Below are 22,391 nucleotides of genomic sequence, written 5' to 3'. Positions count from 1 at the left end.
CTGTCTTATTCAGCAGCAAACTATTTTGGAGAAGAGGGATTTTCTTTCTCTTTGTTTTTTCTTTTTTCAAAATGAACAAAAACCATCTCAGTTATAATTATTTTAGCCTTGACTCTTTTGCAAAACGATAGCCACGTTTGCAATGCAAATATAACTGGGAATGTGGTTATGAGGTAAAAATACTTTACAGGCTGTGGATCCCATAAAAAAAAAGGTTTCTGCTGTGCCGAAAGTGTACAGAGTGAATGTGCAGCCCGCTAGGCTTCACTTCAACTTACACTCCATGCATCAGGGGAAAGTGGCAGGTTCATAATGGAAAAACTAACCTGGTGACCACACTTCACTACTGATAATAAAGTAGATAACCACAGATGATTATGTATTTGTCATGCATGTCCTACAATGTGAGGTGTTTAATCGATTACTGTGGCTCAGAACATATTTTGTATGCTGAGGTCAAGGTCAAGTTTCTTCTGCATCCATGTGTACAAGCAGAATGTAACAGAGATATACTCACATTATCCTGAATGCCGTCCTAATAATTGTTTTCAGAAAAATCTCCCCAAACAATTTATGTTATTGTCAAGGAAACACTGAATTGCACGGTACATCCCATATGGTGTGAATTACTAAATGCCAGTGCATTCATGTCAAACTGGCAAACATTTCAATCTGTGAGACTGAGAACTGAATGTGAATTGAGAAAAAGAGTTTCACTGCGGGAAAAAGCCCCGCCAAGCTGAACTCACTCCCCGGGAGTGTGCATGGCTTTCAGGGGAATATATTGGCTCCCCTTTGTCTTTGCCTGCTTCGCCTTGACGGCGATGCAGGGGCGGATTAGCTGCCTTTCCCTAAGTCTGTGCCGGAGTTTCCTGAGAGCCACTAACATGTGGTTCCAATAGAAGAATGCAGAAAGCCATCAGAAACACTTTCCACACCCACAGCTTCAAATTCCAGCCAGTCCCTGGGAGACGGCAGCTCTCACTGCAGTCACATAGTCCCCCTGATTAATTCCCAGATTAAGAGGAGAAGATAAGAAGACCTGTCAGAAGGGATAAAGGATTGAGGAGATTGCCGTGTTTAGGAAAGCTGGAGAAATAGCAGATGGCGGATCAGAGCTTAATTTTGATATTTATTTTTACAGTGTGAGCAGGTTAATCAAATCCACCCGTAAACAAAAGAGGAAGCTCGGTGGTTTACTGATTTTGATATTTTAATTCCTTAAAACAGTCAGAACAGCTGTAATAGATTAACTCAGGGGCTCATGATCATAGTTTGGCTTATTCTACTTCAAAAATGTCTCAGAGTGAACGTACAGTGATGTCATTTCACTATAGGGGGCCATAGGTTTTCATCAAGCTCTCATTAAAGTTATCATGCTGTTGCATTGGCTTTGATCTGTGTTGAATCAATGTATCAGGATCCAAAGAGCCTCTATGATTTTTTCAGAAAGAAATGAAAAATGATGAGTCATTGCTGCACAATGCTAGAGCTAATCATCACTCAGTATGTCAGGGTTGCTAGCTGTAGACTGTCACAAGAGCCTGGAAGCTAGTACACCCTCGGCCTCATTACTGGACTAAAAAAATATGATTTAAGGCTCATTAAAATCGGTAAAGCTGACTGCTGGCCACTGCTCTGAGCTTTGATCTCAACAAGATTTATCTTGGCTTCAAGGTGCAGCTATTGAGACACAACAGATAGGCTACTTTTATTTAACATATCCCACTAAGGTAAACAAAGTAGTGCACTGTGTGATTGGCTCAGTTTCAGCAGTTTGTCAAGGCTGCTTCCAAAATTTTATCACTAGGAAAAATGTTTTGGCAGTTCATCCGAGAAAATCAAATATTCAGATTATAAAATGCTTGTGCAGAAGTGCAAACAGCAGTGCTCGATTTGAGCCAAAGCATGACTTGTAAAAAATGGCGAACTACTGTGACACATTAAAGAGCAAACATTAGTAGGTTGTAGTGTGATGCTTTGAACTTATATCTTAAAAAGGCTGTAATAGCTACTGCTACATGTGGCCTACACTGTAGCAGACATTAGTCAATATCAGCAGCTTGATTTGTTCATATAGTTGCCAGGAAAGGCCCTTTCCACTCAATGCCAAGGGGAGTGGGCTGCTGCACTTTCTGTTCAATACTGCCATCTTGTGGTATTGGCTCTAATTGAAGATAAGAGGATTATCTGTTCGCCTCCACACCGCAATTAAGTCATCTCACCTCCTGGGAAAAACGAAATGAATAATATTCTTAAGAAACCTGCCTACGGTATTATACTACAGTTAACAGTGGATGGACAGCAGAAACTGGCGTTGTGATATAAGGAATAAGATTTATCTTAAGCCTTAAGGTGCAGCCATTTAGACCTAACAAATAGGCCACTTTTATTTAACTTTTATTTAAATAAGTAGAATAGCATACAGCTCAACAGAATAAAAAAATAATATGACAATGCAAGTGTCTTAATAAGGTAAAAGCTTTTCTGAAATTTCAAAGGAATGCAAAATACAAATAAAGTAATATTTATGTTTATATTTAAACAAACACAAACAATTTCGATAACTTATTTATTTATTTGTTATTTTATACTCAATTTAATTTATTAAGAAAATATAAAATTATAGTGCCTGCCGCTGGGTGATTGACATGCGCTTTAAAGTTTCCCACCCACTTTCTAACCAATCAGAATGAAGGGGTGGGTCTTCGAGCTAATCTTTACAAAATGGCGACTGTTGTTGTTTTGCCGCAGGGTCAGTGAATAAACCCGTTTTTCACTTCAGTAAATTTCTGCATTAAGTTGCAGAAAATATAGCACCAAGGAAGAGCAAGTGTCCCGACGGTTGACACCGAGTGGGCCGAAATGAAAGGTAAAGAGCGGTCGCCGATTAAAAAACGCTCCCGGGCCCTGGACGATATTCGAGACAGGGGAGGATGCCATCCGACCAGCAAGAAAATGGGGGCTCTGTCAGTTTCCAGTGGGAGTAATAATGGAAACAGTTCGTCCAAAAGCGACGGCGGCTCGACAAGACGGAGTCTCCTCGGGGAAAAAAGAGACCGAGATTTCGACGGTCACAGCCGGACTGGAAATAATCACAGTTGTCAGTCTGCAGCTGCCGCCGCCGCTGCAGCGAGCTCCGTGGGCAAAAACCACAACCTGAGCCTGACGCTGGATTTAGCCTCACCGAGGACCACCTCCCGGGGTGAGCCGCGGCTGCAGCCGCCCAGCACAGAGAGTGAGTACAAAACGCTCAAAATCAGCGACCTCGGCACTCAGCTTAGCGACGAGGACATCGAGGACGGACTCTTTCACGAATTTAAAAAATTTGGGGATGTGAGCGTCAAGATAAGTCGTAGCAACGACGAGCGGATAGCCTTCGTAAATTTTAGGAAGCCGGAGGACGCCAGAGCGGCTAAGCACGCCAGGGGACGGCTGGTGCTGTACGACCGGCCGCTGAAAATCGAGGCGGTCTACATCAACCGGAGGCGAAGTCGGTCTCCGGTGGAGAGAGACTTGTACGGTGCAGCTCAAAGCCACAGACATTTGCAGCGACCCCTCTCGCCCACCGGGCTGGGATATAGAGACTACCGGCTGCAGCAGCTAGCCTTGGGACGGCTTCCTCCACCCCCACCACCACCTTTGCCGAGAGAACTGGAGCGGGATAGGGAGTTCGCTCTGTTTGAAGCCAGAGCACGCCCAGCCTTCATTGCAGAACGGGCAGCTTTCCGGGAAGAGGATTTTATTTCCCCAGAAGACGACCAAAGAGCTAATAGGACGTTGTTTTTAGGCAATCTGGATATAACTGTTACAGAAGCAGACCTCAGGAGGGCTTTTGACAGGTTTGGAGTCATAACAGAAGTGGACATTAAGAGACCAACACGGGGGCAAACCAGCACGTATGGATTTCTGAAATTTGAGAATCTTGACATGGCTCATCGTGCTAAGCTTAGCATGTCTGGTAAAATAGTGGGCCGCAATCCCATAAAGATAGGCTATGGGAAAGCAACACCAACCACGCGCCTGTGGGTGGGTGGTCTTGGACCGTGGGTTCCCTTAGCTGCCTTGGCAAGAGAATTTGATCGCTTTGGCACTATAAGGACCATTGACTACAGAAAAGGGGACACTTGGGCCTATATTCAGTATGAAAGTTTAGATGCTGCACAAGCAGCATGCACACACATGAGAGGCTTCCCGCTGGGAGGCCCAGAGAGAAGACTTAGAGTGGACTTTGCAGACACTGAGCATCGTTACCAGCAGCAGTTCCTGCAGCCTCTCCCAATACCACCATTTGACATGGTGGCTGAGTCATTTGTCCACCGTGCCACACCTGAGCCACTGAGGGTCAGGGAACGAACTCCACCGCCGCTTCACTTCAGGGAGAGAGAGCTGTTTCCTGGAACTGACTGGCCCAATCCTGCTATTCGTGAACGGGTACGTGCCTCACCTTTTGAGCCTCTGGAGCATTTGGACCGTGAGAGGCGAACTCGTGAGCCCTGGTCTTTGGAAAGAGAGCTGCAGGGGCGAGAGCCTGCGCGAAAGCGGCGCATATTGGAGGACGGACGCCACATAGACCACTCCCCTGATAGCACTGAGAGGACAGTAAGACGCAGACGTGCTTCTCCAGATGGCAGTCCTGGAGGCAGCAGCAGAGATGGAGGGCGCTTTAGTGACTCAGAACGCCCCCTGCGGGGCGAGAGAGCCTCTCCTGCGAGAGAACGCCACAGCAGCCTTGAAAGAGGTGTGTCAGACCGAAGGCCCAAAAGCCAGAGTCTGTCTGATAAGGGACTTTCAAGCAACATTATTTCAGCAGTTGGAGAGCGCAAGCGCAAGGCAATCGATGGTGGCAAAGGACCAGCCAAGAGAGAACGTTCTGAGAGCAGCTCAAAGGGAGGCCAGCCATCCAAGCCGGATGGCAACAAACTCAGTTTGGCGTGGCATGGTATGCTATTGTTGAAGAACAGCAACTTTCCAGCCAACATGCACCTGCTGGAGGGAGACCACAACGTCGCCAGCGACCTGCTTGTCGACAGCGCTACAGGAAGGCGAGTGAGCGAGCTAAAGATCACGCAGCGACTCCGGCTGGACCAGCCCAAGCTCGACGAGGTGTCTCGGCGCATCAAGGTGGCAGGTCCGGGCGGCTACGCAATCCTGTTGGCGGTCCCCGGCACCACAGAGGATACATCTTCATCCGACCCTGCAGCTTCAACTCAGCGGCCGCTTCGCAACCTGGTGTCCTACCTCAACCAAAAACAAGCAGCTGGAGTCATCAGCCTGCCTGTGGGAGGAAGCAGAGATAAAGACAACACAGGGGTTCTTCATGCTTTCCCTCCCTGTGATTTCTCCCAGCAGTTCCTGGATTCCTCTGCCAAAGCTCTGGCAAAAAGTGAAGAGGACTATCTAGTCATGATTGTGGTCCGCGGAGCATCTTAAAGAAACAAACTACACTAAATTCAAATGGAATAAAAAAAAAAAAAAATCTGCTGTATGTCAGTAACTATTGCATGCTGTGTGTTCTGCATCATGGAGTACACTAGTATGGTTATTGAGTGTTATGTTACCATGTAAGCCACTTAAAGGACAAACAGTGCCCCCCTGCAAAGCTAAAAGTATGTGTGTTTCTGAAGTTACTGTTCAGAGGTGTCAGTCACAATTATAAATCTGCAGTCATTTAGCCAAAATTCTGTAAAGCGGTTAAAGTTTAACCTTAATTTAAGCTTAATTTATGAACAGAGAAGTCATGCAGACTATATTTTTCTTTGTAGTTCATTTACAGATTTAAAATGTTAGCCATCCAGGTCTGCAACAGAAAAAAGGAAAAAGAAAAAGGAGAGTTAGAAGTTTAAGAAGGGGACACAATAACAGCTCCATTTAAAATCGAACCACAAACTCTCAGTGTTGAAACCTCACCTTCCACAGAGCGCTAACAGTAACGGAAAAAGCTTAAGAAGACATGTTTCTATTATAATGTAATGCATTAGACAAACAGGTGCTGTTATTGTGTCAACCTCCTGCCCTGATATTTGCACCAGGCTTTCAGAAAACACAATTTTTTTTTTCAAAGCTTTGAATTACAGTGCAATAATATGTCTACTATTACCACTTTTTGATGAAGGGAGACAAACTTGATTTGAATTGTTTTTCTTTTCTTTTTTTGTGTGTTAGAGGGTTGGTGAACTATCTCTGGTTACATTTCAAGGTCAAAACATGTTGCACAACTTTTCTCTCACCCACCACATGACAGCATTGTCCCATCTCTCATATATTCTCATCCTTAATGAAAAGTCAGGCGAATGGAGTGTGGTTCACTGAGGAAGAGTTGTGCAATGCATTTAAGTGTTACGATGCTCACGCATGTCTGTCGCAGTGGATTATGAAAACTGGAAAACATTGGGTGAACAGATACAGCCGATACAGCTCAGTTTAAATGCATTACAAAATTCAGTTTGGAACAAAAGTACAGATTATGTTCAGGTTTGTTGTTTGGGTTTAGGAGTATTTGTCTTGTACTCCTCAGAATTGGAATGCCAAAATTGCAAGATAGACAATGAACTCAGTGTGTGTCCGCTGGTAAAGCTAAATGGTCATGTCAACTCTGTATGAAACGCTGAATACTAACAGATGTGAATTTATTTTCAAGGGAACAGCCCATTACACATAGCGTAGTTTAAAAAAACAAAACAAAAAAACAGTTGCTAACATTTTTTTCACAAAATATTTTATTTTGTGCATCCCTGTCTTTAGAAATGGTTGTGAAAACGTGAACTATGAAAAAGTATAATAGTAATGGATAAAAAGCTTAGAGGATTTTGTGTTGATTTGACAGACTGCTTCATTTATTTACCTAAGACCAGTAGGTCCTTCAATAATAATAATAATAATAATAATGATAATATTAAATATGCCAGTACAAACCTAATATTTGTACAGCAAGTAAGTCTGTGCAATTTTTTAGTTTTAGAGGTATCTTAACAGTTAATGTTGATTTTATTTTAGCAGTCTAAATTTGACTGTATTTCACTCATGCTTGCCAACATTTATTTATTTTTTCCCCAAGGCCTACTTACCCTGTTTTGTTTTGCCATTGTAGTTTTGCCATGTAGTAATAACCTGCCATGCACTATAATTTGCTGAGTTTGGTTTAATATGTATTGAGAACATTTATATGTGGGGAAAAAAAGAAAATTGTTGTATATGTGAAAATCACACCCACTGCGGCTTTGGACTCTTGAGGAGACGAGCACAGAGCTGAAAACCTCTGCAGAGAAGGCACCCTGGTGGTTGTGAGTCCTCACTGATGAGGCAGCTTTTAAGTTGTGTAGCCCATCTGCACCTGTGATGACTTCTGTTTTAAATGGAAAAATTGAGCAATGTACACTTTGATGTCATGGGGAAGGAAAATCCGTAGAGCCCATGCGAAGCTGTTCACATACCTGCAAGTGCATTTGGGCACTTAATGTGACCGATTATCAATAAATTGTTCATTTGAAGGGAAACATGTTTCTTCGATGGAAGTGAATTGAAGAAACGAGCTGCCCATACCTTATTGTGTTTCGAAAAAGGAGTTGTCACTTGAAATTTTGTTTCTGCACACGAGAGGGGAGACGATTTGCAGTTTTAGCACCAGTGAAGAGAGACCCCCCCATTTCAAGTGAGGATTGCTGCTTGTTTGCAGGCCAGTTCTGACCTCCTAAGTTGCCTAAATTACTTCCTCCCTCACGATCCCTGCTTATGTCCTCAACTGTTTCCTGTTGGCATGCGAACGACCGATCAGGATCGAGGAGCCAGAGTCCAGTTTGCAGTGACGGCACGTGCCAGTATCCTGTTGTCTCCTGTGGTCGTTACTCTAAAGGTTTCATGTGCAGTGTTCCTGGGTCTGAATAGGAGGCGAGAGAAGCTCATCACCTCCGTCGCACACTCCACTCGGGAGATTGTGGGCGACGCTGCTTTGAAATTTCCATAGCATCTACAGTTCATGCTGTCACTCTCACTGCAGAGGCCAAGCTGAACCACTGGGCTGATTGTCTTTATTACACTTTGCCCAGTTATATGAGTTGATTTGACTAAATGTTTGTATCAGGGAAGAGGATTGGGCCAAACCTCAGCTAGGAATATTGTTTGTGTTCTCCTCTGATTGAACCCTCTCCGAGGAGACGAGTGAGGAAGCTCGTTTGTTTTTCTGAAGTCGTATGCCGTCATCACCCGAGGTCTGCTGCTGCTGCATGGAGCTGAAACACAAGCAGGCCTAATCCTTTACCCTTTTTGGCATCGCTGGAAGGAATCTACGATGCACCTCACCACTTCCCCAAATTCTTCTAGGAGACTTGTTTATTTTGACAATTCCCTTTTATAAGTTTAAGACCGCTGTACACAAAAAAGAGGAAAGAAAGCTTCAGTTTCCCCCCACAACCCGTTATAGTCATGTTAGTGTGAAAGCAAATGCTGTGTTCTGTGCTGAGGATGAGCCCTTGCTTCACTAGAGAAACATTGCCATCTTGAGGACCACGGAGCACCTGCTTTCCTCTCTCATCATCTACCTGACACCATACAGAGCTGCTATCACTAAAACTGCTGTACAGAGACAGCACGATGGTGAGTAAGGTGACCAAGTGCTGCCTGCCAGGTCTGTATCGTTGGCTTTGGCAGCAGTGGTGAGTATTGAGTGTCAACACCTCACATTTTCCAATAACAAATGGACAGCAGTACGCTGGTTTTCATTACTGGGGTTATTTTTCTTTAATGACAATTGGCATGAATCCCAAAGGCCATGTAGGACAGAATGTGAATACAATGCTGCGTTGACCATCAGCAGTTTTAGGATTAAGCTAAATAAAAAGATAGTCTGTGCCAAATGATCAACAATTGCAAATTAAAATTTAGCAAATTATGTGGGAACTTTTGCTTGTTAGGCTACTACAACTGCCACACCTCTGGTTAGATCACGTACAAAATCCTGCGTATTGTTTCTGCAGCTTTCAGATCAATATCATTCTTTCAAAGATCAATCATGTCACTGATTGCCAGGCACTAAAGGCAACACTAATATTGTGCTCTGTGAAGTTACTGGTACAAATTCAGTTATAAAGACCTCGTTCTTTTATGGTGTGGCAAAAGATGGCTTCAAGCATTGGTGATAAATGAATGCATTTACTGAGCAAATACTTTAGTATGAAATTTGAGGTGCGTTGAGTATGTATCCATATACTCACACTAGTACTTCTGAGACCATTTTTTTTTTTCACTCAACTGCATTTGAAACCTGTAGTTACTGATTCCTGTGCAGATCTTAATTACTCTTACTAAATTACAAGTTCATTGATTCATAGGAATAAATGTAAGCCCCACCTTTACCAGTAGAAACATTAAAGAGATGCAGACACCAATGAATGAGTAATTATAATCTGTATATTTTAATACTTGTTGGTAAATACCTCTTCCACCAGTTTCAATTCACTGTAGTTCCTTCTAAGACTCTACTTTCTGTCATACATAATATTATTGATTATGCATACAGAAACCTTTATTAGATTATAGTCTCCAGTTAATAAAAACAAGCAGAATTAATTCATTGATTGATTGCAGAGGTTTAGTCCCAGATCCTCTAAATCCAACATAGAGCAGCTGAAGCTAATAAAAATAAACCGTCCAGTCTGTGGTCAGAACTTCAGTGGGTGTTTTTTGAGGCTGTGTGAATAGAAACAGAAACCGTGAGCTCAGATAATGTCAAACAGGACACTGTTTAATGAAAAGCAGAGTGCAGTAAAGTTATTAGGTATCACTGTACACTAATGTATCTTACGGGTATCAGCAGCAAGATCATAGCTGGTAATGTTTTCCTGTGTTTGTTTGTTTTTTTAATAAAATATTCCCTATTATACAAAAATCTGCACAAATATAAAAGATTGAAACATTATTCAAATCACGGTTGTGTAAAGTTTTTAACTTTTTGAGATAAGGAATTCTGCAGATTCATACATTTCAAAGATTATTTGCTGAAACCGATTCACCTTATTAGACCACCACCCAATGTAAGGTCCATGCCACAACTAAATTAACAGTTTTGGTAATTAACATAATATTTTTTTTATGTTTCTGTAATGGTTAATCCACCAGTGTGCACTTAAGAAAAAGTAGTTTTAGTGGTTGAATGTTATGCTTGATTAATTTCTGACTTCTCAAATTTGGACATAAAAACATGAATTCAGTTGTTTACCAAAAAGCAAACATAACATAATGTTTAGTTTTAAACAAGTTTTAGACAGATTTCTAAATTATTTGTGTTTTCTTGTTTTATCACATGCAGTCAAAAGTCTGTTAAGCACTGTATATCATCCAAATGTAATGAGTGTGGTTTAAGTGTCACTACTTACATGATTTTGTGCAATCGGTGTTAGCAAACACCCTTTTCTACATAAGTATTTTTGCAAATATCTGAAGTGAAGTATAACACTGCAAAATAAATCTCTAAGACAGAGGTATGATATGATATCCTTGTTAATGCATTATTGTTAAAAGATGATCTGATTTGCTGTTATGGCCACAAAAACCACATATTCATACTTGTAGTATCCATGCTGACTGCAGTGTAATTTGTTGTACTATTAAGCACCAATTTGCTTATTAGCATTTTATGACTGTTTCTGTTATTATTATTACTGTCTTTTTTTTTTTTTTTTTAACTGATACAGTTTAAAGCATTGAGGTTTGTAATCATTTTACACCTTTATGAGTGAAACCATGTTTGTATTTTTTTTCCTCTCAGGGTTCAACTGGACAACTCTTTATTCCCAGGATACTCGACACACCATCAGGTGTCATCTCCAGTAAGTACCCCACATGTTGTGAGTATCGGTATATTAGCATGAAACCTGTGGCAGCTGTAAATGAAAATCTGGTATTTATGAAAATGATTGTAGTTGTTATTTAGCACGTCTTAATAATGTATCAATAAAACAAATTTATTTGTTAAAACTTGTGCTTCTTGGCCTGGTGTTAGTTTGTCATCTGAATCACACAATAACAGTCTGAGGTACACATCAGTTTATTACAGCTGACCTGCACACTGTTACAAAGCTTAAAAATGAACTCTACTGGCTTAGAAACAGAAATCTATGATTGGTTAACCATATCTTCTAAAGTCAATCAGTTAAAAAAATCCAGGAGTGAGAGTCAGGAATTAAAAAAGTACCTCACTGAATTAATGCGTTTGTTGCAACAAAAGCATCCGATCAAATGTCATCAAACAGCACGTGGTTTGTGTCAAATTAAAGATACTGTTCAAGTGTACAGCTTCTTAACATATCCAGATAACTAGCAAGTAAAATGATCCCTAACCCAAATCTACCTTTAAAGCATCAAATACTTTTCATAAAAGATGCATTATAGTACAAAATAGTCAGTGGAGCTAAATCACAAAAGCATACTGATGGTGAATGCAACTCGTGAGCCAAAAGAGCCTTTGTGCATGACTGCTGTTATAGAAACAATACAAAGAGCCTCGCTCAGTATTGTGAAAACGAGTTGAGGGGGAATAATTTGGTACTAATTGAGACAGCATTCTTTGAGCAAAAGCCTCATTCAGCCACGAGAGGGCAGCAAAACAAAGCACATGATTCAATTAAAAATAACTGAATAGTGGGTGATCGTAGTGGTTTAAAATACGTACATTTTTAACCAGCAATAAGCTTCAAGTTGTAGGTTTTTTTCTAACGTGATCTTTGGCTGATATCGGAGGAAGTTAGTAAAAGACACATTACCTTGTAAGGCAAACAGTGGTGAAAAACAAGGAGTCCATTGAAAACAAATTAACAAAGAACAAAACAAAACCCTCTCTACATTTAAAAAAAAAAGATTTAAGACTCCCATGTACAAATACAATATCATTAGAAGTTGCATTGCCATTCACTGGCTGCCTGCAGGCACTGTAAAGACTGGGCAACAGTTTTAAACAGTCCACTTGTGGCACTGTGCATTTACATGGTCAACATTACACCATCAACACAGTTGGTCAGAGACATACAAGGACGTACAAGGATGACAAAATAACAAACACAACAGAACAAAAAAAGTCCTGCTTTTCAGGGGTGCTCGTCGGCTCCATCGCTCCTCGGTCTAACTGCGACAAAGAAAACACTGAAACCTTAACTGAACAACAGGCTTTCAGGAGCTGGTAATAGTTGCAGAGGAGAAAACGTGTGTTTGTGTGCGCATTTACCAAAGGAAAGTCTCTCTCTCTCTGTGCATTTGCATAGAACAGCTCATGAGCGTGTGCTGACAAGTTAAAGATAACGTAACTGACATCTGAATGTTTGAATCAGTGACCTAGAAAAGGAGAAAGGTAGTTTATAGTTATATAAGGAAACGACCAAGGTTCTAATTTAATACATTTTTAAAAAAAATCTGAAGAAAATAGTGCAGAAGATTGCAGCTGTAATCACTGTGTAACAGATTAAAATATCCTATGTGATCAAAAAAGATGAAGTAAGTCTGAACTGAATTTGAAGCACCGAAAGGAGGTTAGGCGAAATCAAAGTGTTGCCACTGAATTCTCAGTTTACTAACCAGTAAAACCAGTTACTTCACAGGAGAAAGCAACTGAATAATCATTTGCAGTGTTACAGAAGAAAGTTATAAACAAATAGTGAATGATTGAAGCAGTAAAAAGAAATTGAGGCACTAAAGATAGCTGAAGACTACGGCGTGAAAGTGTTAGGTGAGTAATGACAGCAGCTGAATGTCGGTTAAAATAGTTCAATAGACATTTGAGTAGAATCAGTTAAAGTGTCAGCCTGCAGTGCTGAAAGCAGCCTAAATGTCAGTTAAAAATAAGGGACAAACATTTCAGCAGATGCATTTATTGCTAAAAGGAGCTGATGTGTAAAAGCTTTAAAAGGGCTACTTTGCATGACAACAGTGAAAGAGCTGGGGTAAGTGAACGCCCCACAAGCAGCTTGCGTTTCATGCGAACGTCCTGCAGCCCTTAAATGCTCAAGCTGGCCGAAGACCCTCCCACGGCACAATGCACACCCATGAAAACTCCTGGGCTCTAAAAAGCATAAAACTTCTCATGTGACTCCAGGAAAGCCATGAAAGGTATGACAAACGGAGCTAATGCCACCATTAGCATCTGGGGAACTGAAAATGAGTATGAATGTGGTATAAAAAAAAAAATATCCAGAGGTGACAGGCACAGCAGAACAATTTCTGTGGGGGAAAAAAACCTGAAAGCATGATGCTCAAACATCTGAGAAGAAGGTCAACAACACTGAATGTTGTGACAGTATAAAAAGATGCTGAAATACTCAACGGACAAAAAAAAGTGTTTGGAAAAATGCAAGAATGCCACTGCGAGTCTCAAAGTGAGTACACCAGTAAAACACACGCCTACAATAATCTACTTAGCAAAGAGATACATTTTCTCAGTTAGACTGCAGAAGCAATGCAGGCTTTTTGGCTTCGTATCACAGATTATGCATTGTTTCACAGGCGCAGGCTGAAATAATACGGCTGCTCGGTATCTCGGCTATCTTGAGAAAATGGCATGCAGCATAATCACAAGCTGGCCCAAAGTGCATATCAGTGAGTAATGTTTACCAGATACAGGTAAAAGCTTCCCAAAGACATCAGGTGAAAGGTACTTTATTATGGATGCGTGCTTCCATGGATCATTACAAAAAAAGAAAGGAAACTCGACAGAAGACAGGATTTCGAGTTCAACTGCATAGCTTCTTTCCGAGCACTATAATAAGCAACAAAACATTTCTGCGGAGTCAGTGCAGTTTTATGTTTCTCTCTCAATAAGTTATGCTTGCATATGTGCGTATAATAAATTGTGGCAGGTGTTGTATGCAAGGATTTTCTCCAGTTTTGAATCGGTGTGCCTCTCATCAGAACACCGGGGGATAAAGTATTTTGAAGAGCACTAACATTTTGGCTTTTGAAGGTTCAGAAAAGTCGTTTTTTTCTTCATCCACATCCCGACTACTGTAAGTTCTTAAACATCATGTTCCTGTGCAGCCCGCGTTATGCTCCTGCTGAAATGAACGGACAAGGTCCCGACTTCAAGCTGGAGTCCAAGGTGAACAGTGGGCAGGCCTGTCATCGTGAGCGCGTTGGTTCCAGATCGAACCCTGGAGTTAATTCCTACACAGCGCCGTTCTGCAGGCGGTCAGGGGTGAAGCAGCCATTGGTCTTACAGCTGCTTTCTGCTCTCTTGGCCTGGGACAGTTTCCTCTTGGCCTTCCAGCGCTGAGCCAGCGGCTCCATAAACAGGGAGAGGGAGGAGAGTAGATAGCAGAGCCCCGCCAGGTAGAAGGAACAGTCGTAGGTCTGAGTGTAATCATATAAGAACCCTAGAAAGCACAAAGATCACAAGGATGCGTTAAGAGCCTGTGTGTTCATCTGTGAATACAGTGTTTTCTTCTTTCTTCCAAAAAGCTATCATTTTCAATGGATGATATGTTTCATGCTTGTTTCATTTTCTATTTACAATCTAAGCAGGCATACCAACTTTTTTAAAAACAGGGTCATGACTTCACGATAAACTACAAAGCAACTCAACTGTTATTTTCTTCATTCCTGTATTTGTATTTATTTCTTTTACACAAGCCGTGTTGATACAAAAAAGTGAATGCAGATGAGACGGAGCAGAAAGGCAGGTGTAACCACATTACACAGCCATCTGAAGTTTGAGGGCTTATCCTGACTGCAATATCTGAAAATGAAAACATCTTTTTTTAATGCCCTACAGCCCGAGGCAGGGGCCGTGGCTTGCCAAACGCTTAAACAGAAGGGATAGTAAACAGAGCCACATGCTATTTCCATACGGCCCTAAAGGGGGCCATTACTCACGTTTAAAACTCCCGAAATCCATAAGCTCCTCTGTGGGGATTGCTCAACACAGTGTGAGTGGGTTCAAGGCCTCTTACTTTAACGTGGGCCAAATGTTACCAGATACATTTATTTTTCCTAGAAGTAGCTCACACACATGAAGACGAAAAAATCTAGGGCACTATATCTGCATTATGATTCAGCATTTTGTATATTTAAGGAGACAGCCTGCCAGTTGAGCACACAGGCAGATGTTACTGGTACTTCTGCAACAATCTTACGCTGCAAAATCAGTGTAACAATAATACCGTTTACAAAGCAGATTAAAAACTGCTCTCTCAAACCTACCATGGATACATCGCTGTTATTCTAAGGGTTTGACATGAAGAATGCAATCTGACCCAGTAACCTTTGTATACATTTCCTTAAACTGAAATTCCGGTTAGTCTCGATGTCTCCAGGCCAGCTCTGACTGTAGGTTGTTTTTCTCCTGTGTTTCAGTTTTCACACTCCACAGTGACTGCATACACCCAGACAGGCTGACACACATTTGGGAAGCACCACAAGGAATTCAGGGCCCCAGGAAAATATGTACATACACACACATAGAAACATATATGTGCATAATAAGGTCTGTCAACCCATACTGTCCCCCTTCCCCACCCCCGAACACACACACACACACACACACACACACGTATATATACACACAAACACAGAGACTCACATTCATTCACTCCCTGTCAGAAATGGCACACAGACACACACAAACACAAAAGTAACATCTTTGCTATCATCACATCACATACACATGTAGTACATATGGTTACGGGTTACAGTATGGGTTTCTCATTATGTACCTTTGGAAAAGTGAGATAGCACATGCTTGAATGTTTTCCATGATGTGAATCACTCACCTGCCAAAGGAGGTCCTGTGAGGCAGCCCAGGCCGACAAAGAACATTGAGAAGCCCATGGAGTTATTGAGCTTCTCCGACCCCACGAGATCTACCTGCGGGGCAAAACAACATATGAAGCACTTGTCACTGCCATCTATTTGCATTTTAAACAGTCCATTCTGCAGGATTACAAACCATGAACATTACTACAGGTTTTCCAACAAACATTTTGAGAGCACAGCAGTTTTAAATAAAGCGGGAAGCTAGAAACATTTAGCCAGATAACGATAGAAAAGCCAGTTCAAAATAATGGAATATGTGTTAAAATGTATTTAAAAAAATGCTTCACTTTTATTTCTGCAGTCCCTAATTTCCTTTCCATGTACAGCAAATATGACCTTCAGTGCTGTGCAAAAGTCTTGAGCCCCCATCTTTTCTTTATATGAAAAAATGGAAAATGGGAAACAGGTGAAATAATTGAATCAAACGCATAAACAGACATGCACAGTACATAAGGCAAAACCAGTTTGTACAATTCTAACAAGGTTGAAATTCAATATTTGGTAAGAACACATTTTTTTCTTCAGCACAGCCTGAACACACCTGGATAAGCTTTCTTGTAATTTCTTTAGTATACTTCAGGAATAGTTCTCCAGACTTCCTGAAGGATATTCAAAGCTCCTCTTTGGATTTTGGATGCCTTTTGTTCTGTTATTTGACAAGATGATTCCACACTCCTTTAATAATGTTGAGGTCTGGGAGTCCAAACTCTGACTGTATGTTTTTCTATTAAGATCTACTTTTGCTGTCTGTTTGTGTCACAAACCAGAACAGAGCCTCCACCATGTTATACTGTTGTACCTCTCTCCTGATCTCACACTGGTGATGAGCTGCACCAGAAATGTCAAATTTGGACTGAGCACTATATAAGACCTCATGACATTGATTTTCAGTACAGGTCTTGCATATTTTGGCATATTTCATCATTTTCTCCCTGTTTCACTTCCTTAAGAATGGCTTCTTGACAGCCACCATGCCACAGAGATCATTCCTGATGAGGCCTCAGTGAACAGAAGATGATTAACTCAGGAGCTAGATGCATCTCTCAGGTCGTGCGTCAGGTCTTTCCTGTTGTTCTTTGTTATTTCTTATGGACATGACTATCAGATACTGTTTATCTGGTGTAGATAATTTTGTTTTTGTTTTCTTTTTTGCTACTAAAAGAAATAAAAAAAGATCAAAATGGACTGAAAATGAGTTAAAAATCAATGTCCACGAAAAACTTTGAAAGACCTTCAGAAAGAATGGAGAACTTGCTCAAGACACAGAAATAAACTTTTGCACTGTGCTGTAGATGTATAAAGATAAACCTGCATTGTGCCTTTATATCTGTTATAACCCAGCATGACTCTGCTCCTCAAACATTATTGATCTAAAAAAAAAAGCTTTAGCTGCATTTAGTTGTTGTATAGTCCGCTGCGCTGATAAACCGCTCAGTTGGCTAGTGACAGCATTCTTCACATAAGCACTTTATGTTGGAGAGACTCTTAGTTCATAAATCAATAAATTACAGATTACTGCTATGATCTTCCTTTCTTAGAAAACCTTTGCCTGGAAAATAAGTGATTTACATCAGCAGGCTGGTTTTATCTGTTTGTCACTGTCTGTTGATTCTTCCAGTCAGATTTTCTAAAAAAAAAAAGAAGAATTGGACGTCATCCCTTCAGCCCATAGACATGTCCTGACCTTTGAGACCATACCTTTGGCAAGTGAGGTCAAACTGTATGTGTGCTCATGCTTTTGTCTTGAGGGGTGATATATCTATAAGACACTGGATACCCGCTGACTTAATGTGTTGATCCACCCATAACAGTTAGGAAACATCTCATACCACCTGCTTCAAAGTTTTTCTTTCCATGTGGGACATAGTGATATTACTAAGCCACTTCACCTTTACATGGCCCTTAAAATGCCAGACAAATCTGATATTGTTGACTTTGCAAGGTGAATGAACTAGAGACTAACAGTATAGTGAGGGTGATAGCGGCAAGTTTGGTAAAAAGTCAAACTACACTAAGAGAGCACCCTGCGTTTTGTTCCAAAGATACCACTGAATCTATAGTGTTTAACCACCATTATTAGTTTTCATGCATTTTCTTTAAAAAGGAAAAACACTGAGCTATCTTTTCCTGCAACGTGTAACAAAGCAACAATTCTAATCCTATTGCATGGATGAAACATTGTCTAAACCTCGTGACTTGTTCATCGAGGTTGATTAACATTTTAGTTTTCTGGTTCTGTCATTTCCAAGTATTTTTGGAGTATTTTGGAGAATTTTGCTCTGTTCATACTCAAGAAGTTAAAAACATACACTCGTTAGCATTGCTGTTATCACTGTGGTCATATCAGCATGCTGACATCAGTGTTTAAATGGTATACCTGCACAGCCTTGCAGACTGACCTGTTGTTCACTGACTAAAGGACACTAGATTAGAATTGATTATTTGCACATGCACCAACTGAGCCTTTTCATCTTAAACATGTATTAAATGACACGTCTATTCCAGAGATGGTCTATTGAATTATGTATTTATATATTTCATTTTATTATTATATATAGATTTACAAAAACTTATAAAGTGTTGAAACCATGGGGAATAGATAATTGAGGTTATTTGTTTCCAAAGAGATGCATGCATCCCCCTTACCAAAACAGGCAGCAACAGCGCCATGTAGCCGCCACAGAAGATGGCGAAGAAGACTGCGTAGACCATCAGCAGGATGTAAGAAGTTGCCAGTGGGGAAAGCAGGTTGACCAAGCCACACAAGATCAGGTAGGCTTTGTGGAAATGGTACTTGTGGAAAAGATTCCTGTCTGTCACCCAGCCCGAGGCCAACTGGGCGATGGTCTCTGTGATACCTGTAACAGGCAAAGGTGGACAGACAAGTGGATGAGAAAGATGCATTTTTATACAACTTAAAATTTTGATATAAATGTGTATAGGCCCCTTTTTGATTTGTGCGTTTATACTGATGAATACATTACAGCAGTTTCTCTTTAAGTGGGATTAGGAGAAGAGAGTGTTAACAATGAATAAAACGAGTCGCATTTTAGAATGTTGTGGTTGTAAAATAAAGGTAACAAGGAAGTTTCTCTGGTTCACAAAGATCCAGTTGAAGATAGCTTTAAAAGCAACTCAGTCTCAATAGGCATCCCTATCATAATGCCTGCCAACTTACCCATTTAACTAGTATGCAAATCTTGCATACATACGGGTGTAGCCACTTGGCAGGTAAGTAATGTTTTTTTTTCAATGTTCTAAAAAAGCTTTTAAGGTGTTGGCTGTTTTTGTTAGTGCATTAATCCCTGTCTTGCTAATAAAATGAGCTTACAATTCATTTTATTTCAAGGTGAAGTATTAATTAAGCTAGTTTTGCAGGACTGTAAGCTGTTTGAACTCCCTAGCTCTACATTCTTCTTTAAAATGATTATGCCCAGTTAAAAACAAAGAAGCCAAAAACACCCCACAAAAAACACAAAAAGATGACGACCAAAAACCAGGACTGTAACTGTCCACAAACCAAATGATCAGCAGTTTTATATACTGTACTTTAGTGTTAAATCATCTACAAGCTCAGTTTTCAAAAGAAAGGAGCCGAGGCAGAACTAGATGATCATCGAGTCTGTTACACTGACACTTGTCCACATGTGTCCATCAACAGCAGGAGTAACACACTGGATTAGTCAAATGTAGATGGTTGACATGGAGCTAAGATACGGAGCACAAAATCTGTTTTAGGCTTTGGAGCTATTTAATGATTGGTCATTATCAATACTTTTTCAGATAAATAAATGACGTGTGGTTTGAAGACTTTTGAACAGAACTGTGTCTCCTGATTTTTCTTCTATTCCCACAATTAGGTTGTTGTGTTTTGTGTTGTTGTGTCAACTCTGGTGTTGAGAATTAGGATTATGGTTACAGGTTGATGCAATTATTATGTGCTTAATGAAAACAACGCCAGGAGGAACTGTGAGTGCATTTCTCAATGTGAAGTGTGTCTCTGTAAATGTATAAAGAAAGACTGTGAGGAGAAGGAAGCTTTGAACTAAATAAAATAGGTCAGTATTATCCAACCTCCCTGTTGCTCCTGTTCTCTCGACACAAGAATACTGTGTAACCGGCACAGTGGGTGGCAACACACCGACCTGTTAACATCTGCATTACACCAGCAACAATAAGCAAACTACCTATTAAGCATTTCTTCTCATCTGACTGATTGTTTGCTCTACTCGGGTATGATGACTGGGCAGATATGGACTGCTCTCTGCTGAGGTCAACTGGAACGCGATAGGTGATGTGGAAACTGCAGTGGTGTATTGAGCGTCGCAGGAATAGCTACAAGCAGGCAGTGCTGAGCAATTAATCAATGAAACAAACTGGTGCTATACGGATTCAGAATTATCCATCCTTTGCACAGCCTCTGCAGCACAACTCCACAGGCTGCAGGCAACTCTCAACTTCAATACATGATATCAAAATCCTGCTGAATATGAGCTAAATTCCCACTTTATGTTTTACAATGTCAGTCTTTATAGCAAATGTGAATAAATGTTACATTAATCTACATTAATTAACATGCAGATGTTAAGTAACAACAGTAAACGAGTGAAAGAATAGACTATAAAATGCCTCATCATCGAACATCTGTGCTTTCCTTATATGACAGAATCTAAGTCAGCATTCTCCATGGAGGTTAGAAAATTGACATGAGGCAGCTGTTCACTGTTTATGTGTCCTCCTCTTGTGATCCAAGACATATCCTGCAGTGTCTCCTGCTTGCATACTGACAAGTTGTGAGTTTGTTTGTGTGTTTTAGCCTCAGCAGGTCGATTCAGCTCTGCAGCTGTTCTTGTTCAAACTCAGCACATTGCTATTTAAATTAGGCTTCACCAAGTAGCACCTTAAGCCAAGTTCATGCGGTACACTGGTTTTGACCAGTTCTGCTAGTAGTACTACCAGGTACAGACATTTGTGAATGCCTCTGAGAATTAACAGACCATAGGGGGTGGGGGTGCAGGGCAGAGATGCCAGTTTTTTGGCCATAAAGATGGCCATTTTGTCAGAAGATTAATCGAAAGGGTTATAAAAGGCATGTTGGTTTTCCCAGCTTCTATGAAACTGCTGCTGGCTCGTCTCGCCTCTCTTCTTTTGTACACACTGCTGCCTCAGAGCTCCTCTGCAAAGTATCAGCTACTTTAGGACTGAGCTCCAAAATTAAAAAAAACAACAACAACAACAAAAAACTGGGAGCCCCACTTGTCAACACGCCAACAACTTTACTCCATTAGCTGTTGCTTAGCGACTGTGGTTCGTTCCAGTGCTGGTGACTGAGGGTTGACGAAAACACTGACCCGGACGATAGTGGCCTCTCTAACCGAGCCAAGTTAATAGTCCTCAATGACAAGCACTGGGTCAGAGAAAGAGGGACAGCGGGACATTGGGATGGTAGCTTTGTGGTGTGAGCGGCACCCCATCTCTTTAGCTTTGTCTCGCTTTCTCCACCATTACAGCACATGAGCAGAGAAAGTGACAGAAAAAACGTGGCTGACAAAAAAGAACCTGTCTTGCTGCTTTCTGGAAGCTCTTCTGAGTAAACCCACAGACTATTATACTCTGGCCTTAAAGCTTTAACAAACTTTACAAAAACTGGTTTAACAGACAGTTAATCTTCATATATTCTGTAATTTTATGCATCTGGCTCCAGTTCAAAAGCTGCTGTTCCATACAAATACTGCCTAGGTGGCTGTGCCACATCATATCGTCCACAATGATCACCACATAAATTGTGACAAGATTTAAAAGTTATATGAGGAGAACAATACTATAGTAAATGGTAAATGGTAAATGGCCTGTATTTTATATAGCGCTTTAATAGTCCCTAAGGACCCCAAAGCGCTTTACACATCCAGTCATCCACCCATTCACACACACATTCACACGTAATGCCACGTTTGCCAAATGTTTACCTAAAAAGGAGCTACTTCAATAACCACCAACAAAGCACAGTCACCTGTAAAGTATGCAAGAAAATTGTTCTTGCTAAATGTGGAAACAACAAACTTGTTTCACCACTAAGGACAAAAAAGCAGGCTACAGAGTATGACATGGTAGCAGCTGATCATGTGCTACTCACGTCTAAGCAAATGACTCCATACTATAGATACCAATGCTAATATTTGTACTGAATTGATACTAGAAAGATAGGATCGCTACTTTGTTTCTGTTCTCTAAGGTGAGTACGCAATCCGCATAACAGATTTTTTTAAAATTAAAAATCAGAATTCAAGTATGCACTATGACAAATGTCTGAACCTTTTTGCTCTTTCATACCAATGCTGACTAGAGTTGTGCCACATCATTTAATCCACAATGATCACGGTATCAATTTTGATATGATTTAAAAGATATATAGAGCGTCACAGGCTCAAGTGATGATTTAGTACCTAAAAAGGAGCTACTGCAATAACCCCCAACAAAGCATAGTACTCTGCAAAATGTGCAAGAAAATTGTTCCCACTGTTTCACAAAAAGTAGGAGATGCTAGCAGCTAATTGTGCTAATGTGTGACTCTGATGTAAACAAATGCTTCTGCTGAGTGTAAG

The 22,391-nt window shown here is 40.8% G+C and overlaps 2 protein-coding genes across 7 annotated transcripts in view; one reads left to right on the top strand and one right to left on the bottom strand.

Annotated features, from left to right (window-relative positions):
- The first annotated feature begins 2,676 nt into the window (after positions 1–2,676).
- On the top strand, positions 2,677–10,398 carry rbm15 (RNA binding motif protein 15). Its single transcript, XM_031726466.2, has one exon. It carries the CDS (start codon positions 2,866–2,868, stop codon positions 5,431–5,433), a length of 2,568 nt encoding a protein of 855 aa, XP_031582326.1. The 5' UTR covers positions 2,677–2,865; the 3' UTR covers positions 5,434–10,398.
- A 627-nt stretch (positions 10,399–11,025) lies between these two features.
- slc16a4 (solute carrier family 16 member 4) overlaps positions 11,026–22,391 on the bottom strand; it is a 31,614-nt gene continuing 20,248 nt past the window's right edge. For all 6 annotated transcript variants that reach the window (XM_039603955.1, XM_039603956.1, XM_039603954.1 and 3 more), the window contains 3 exons: positions 18,436–18,647; positions 15,747–15,840; positions 11,026–14,351 (listed from right to left, as the gene is read on the bottom strand). In XM_039603955.1, coding sequence (XP_039459889.1) covers positions 14,143–14,351; positions 15,747–15,840; positions 18,436–18,647 — 515 coding nt within the window. In that variant the 3' untranslated portion in view covers positions 11,026–14,142. The remainder of the gene's footprint in view (positions 14,352–15,746; positions 15,841–18,435; positions 18,648–22,391) is intronic.

The sequence above is a fragment of the Oreochromis aureus genome, linkage group 20, assembly GCF_013358895.1.
Source record: "Oreochromis aureus strain Israel breed Guangdong linkage group 20, ZZ_aureus, whole genome shotgun sequence".
Classification (NCBI taxonomy): Eukaryota; Metazoa; Chordata; class Actinopteri; order Cichliformes; family Cichlidae; genus Oreochromis; species Oreochromis aureus.
The sequence above is the reverse complement of the archived record's forward strand: the minus strand, read 5'-3'. Positions and strand labels throughout refer to the sequence as shown.

Excerpts from the sequence above, each read along its gene's own strand:
- rbm15 (XM_031726466.2), top strand. The coding sequence starts at position 2,866 with ATGAAAGGTAAAGAGCGGTCGCCGATTAAAAAACGCTCCCGGGCCCTG.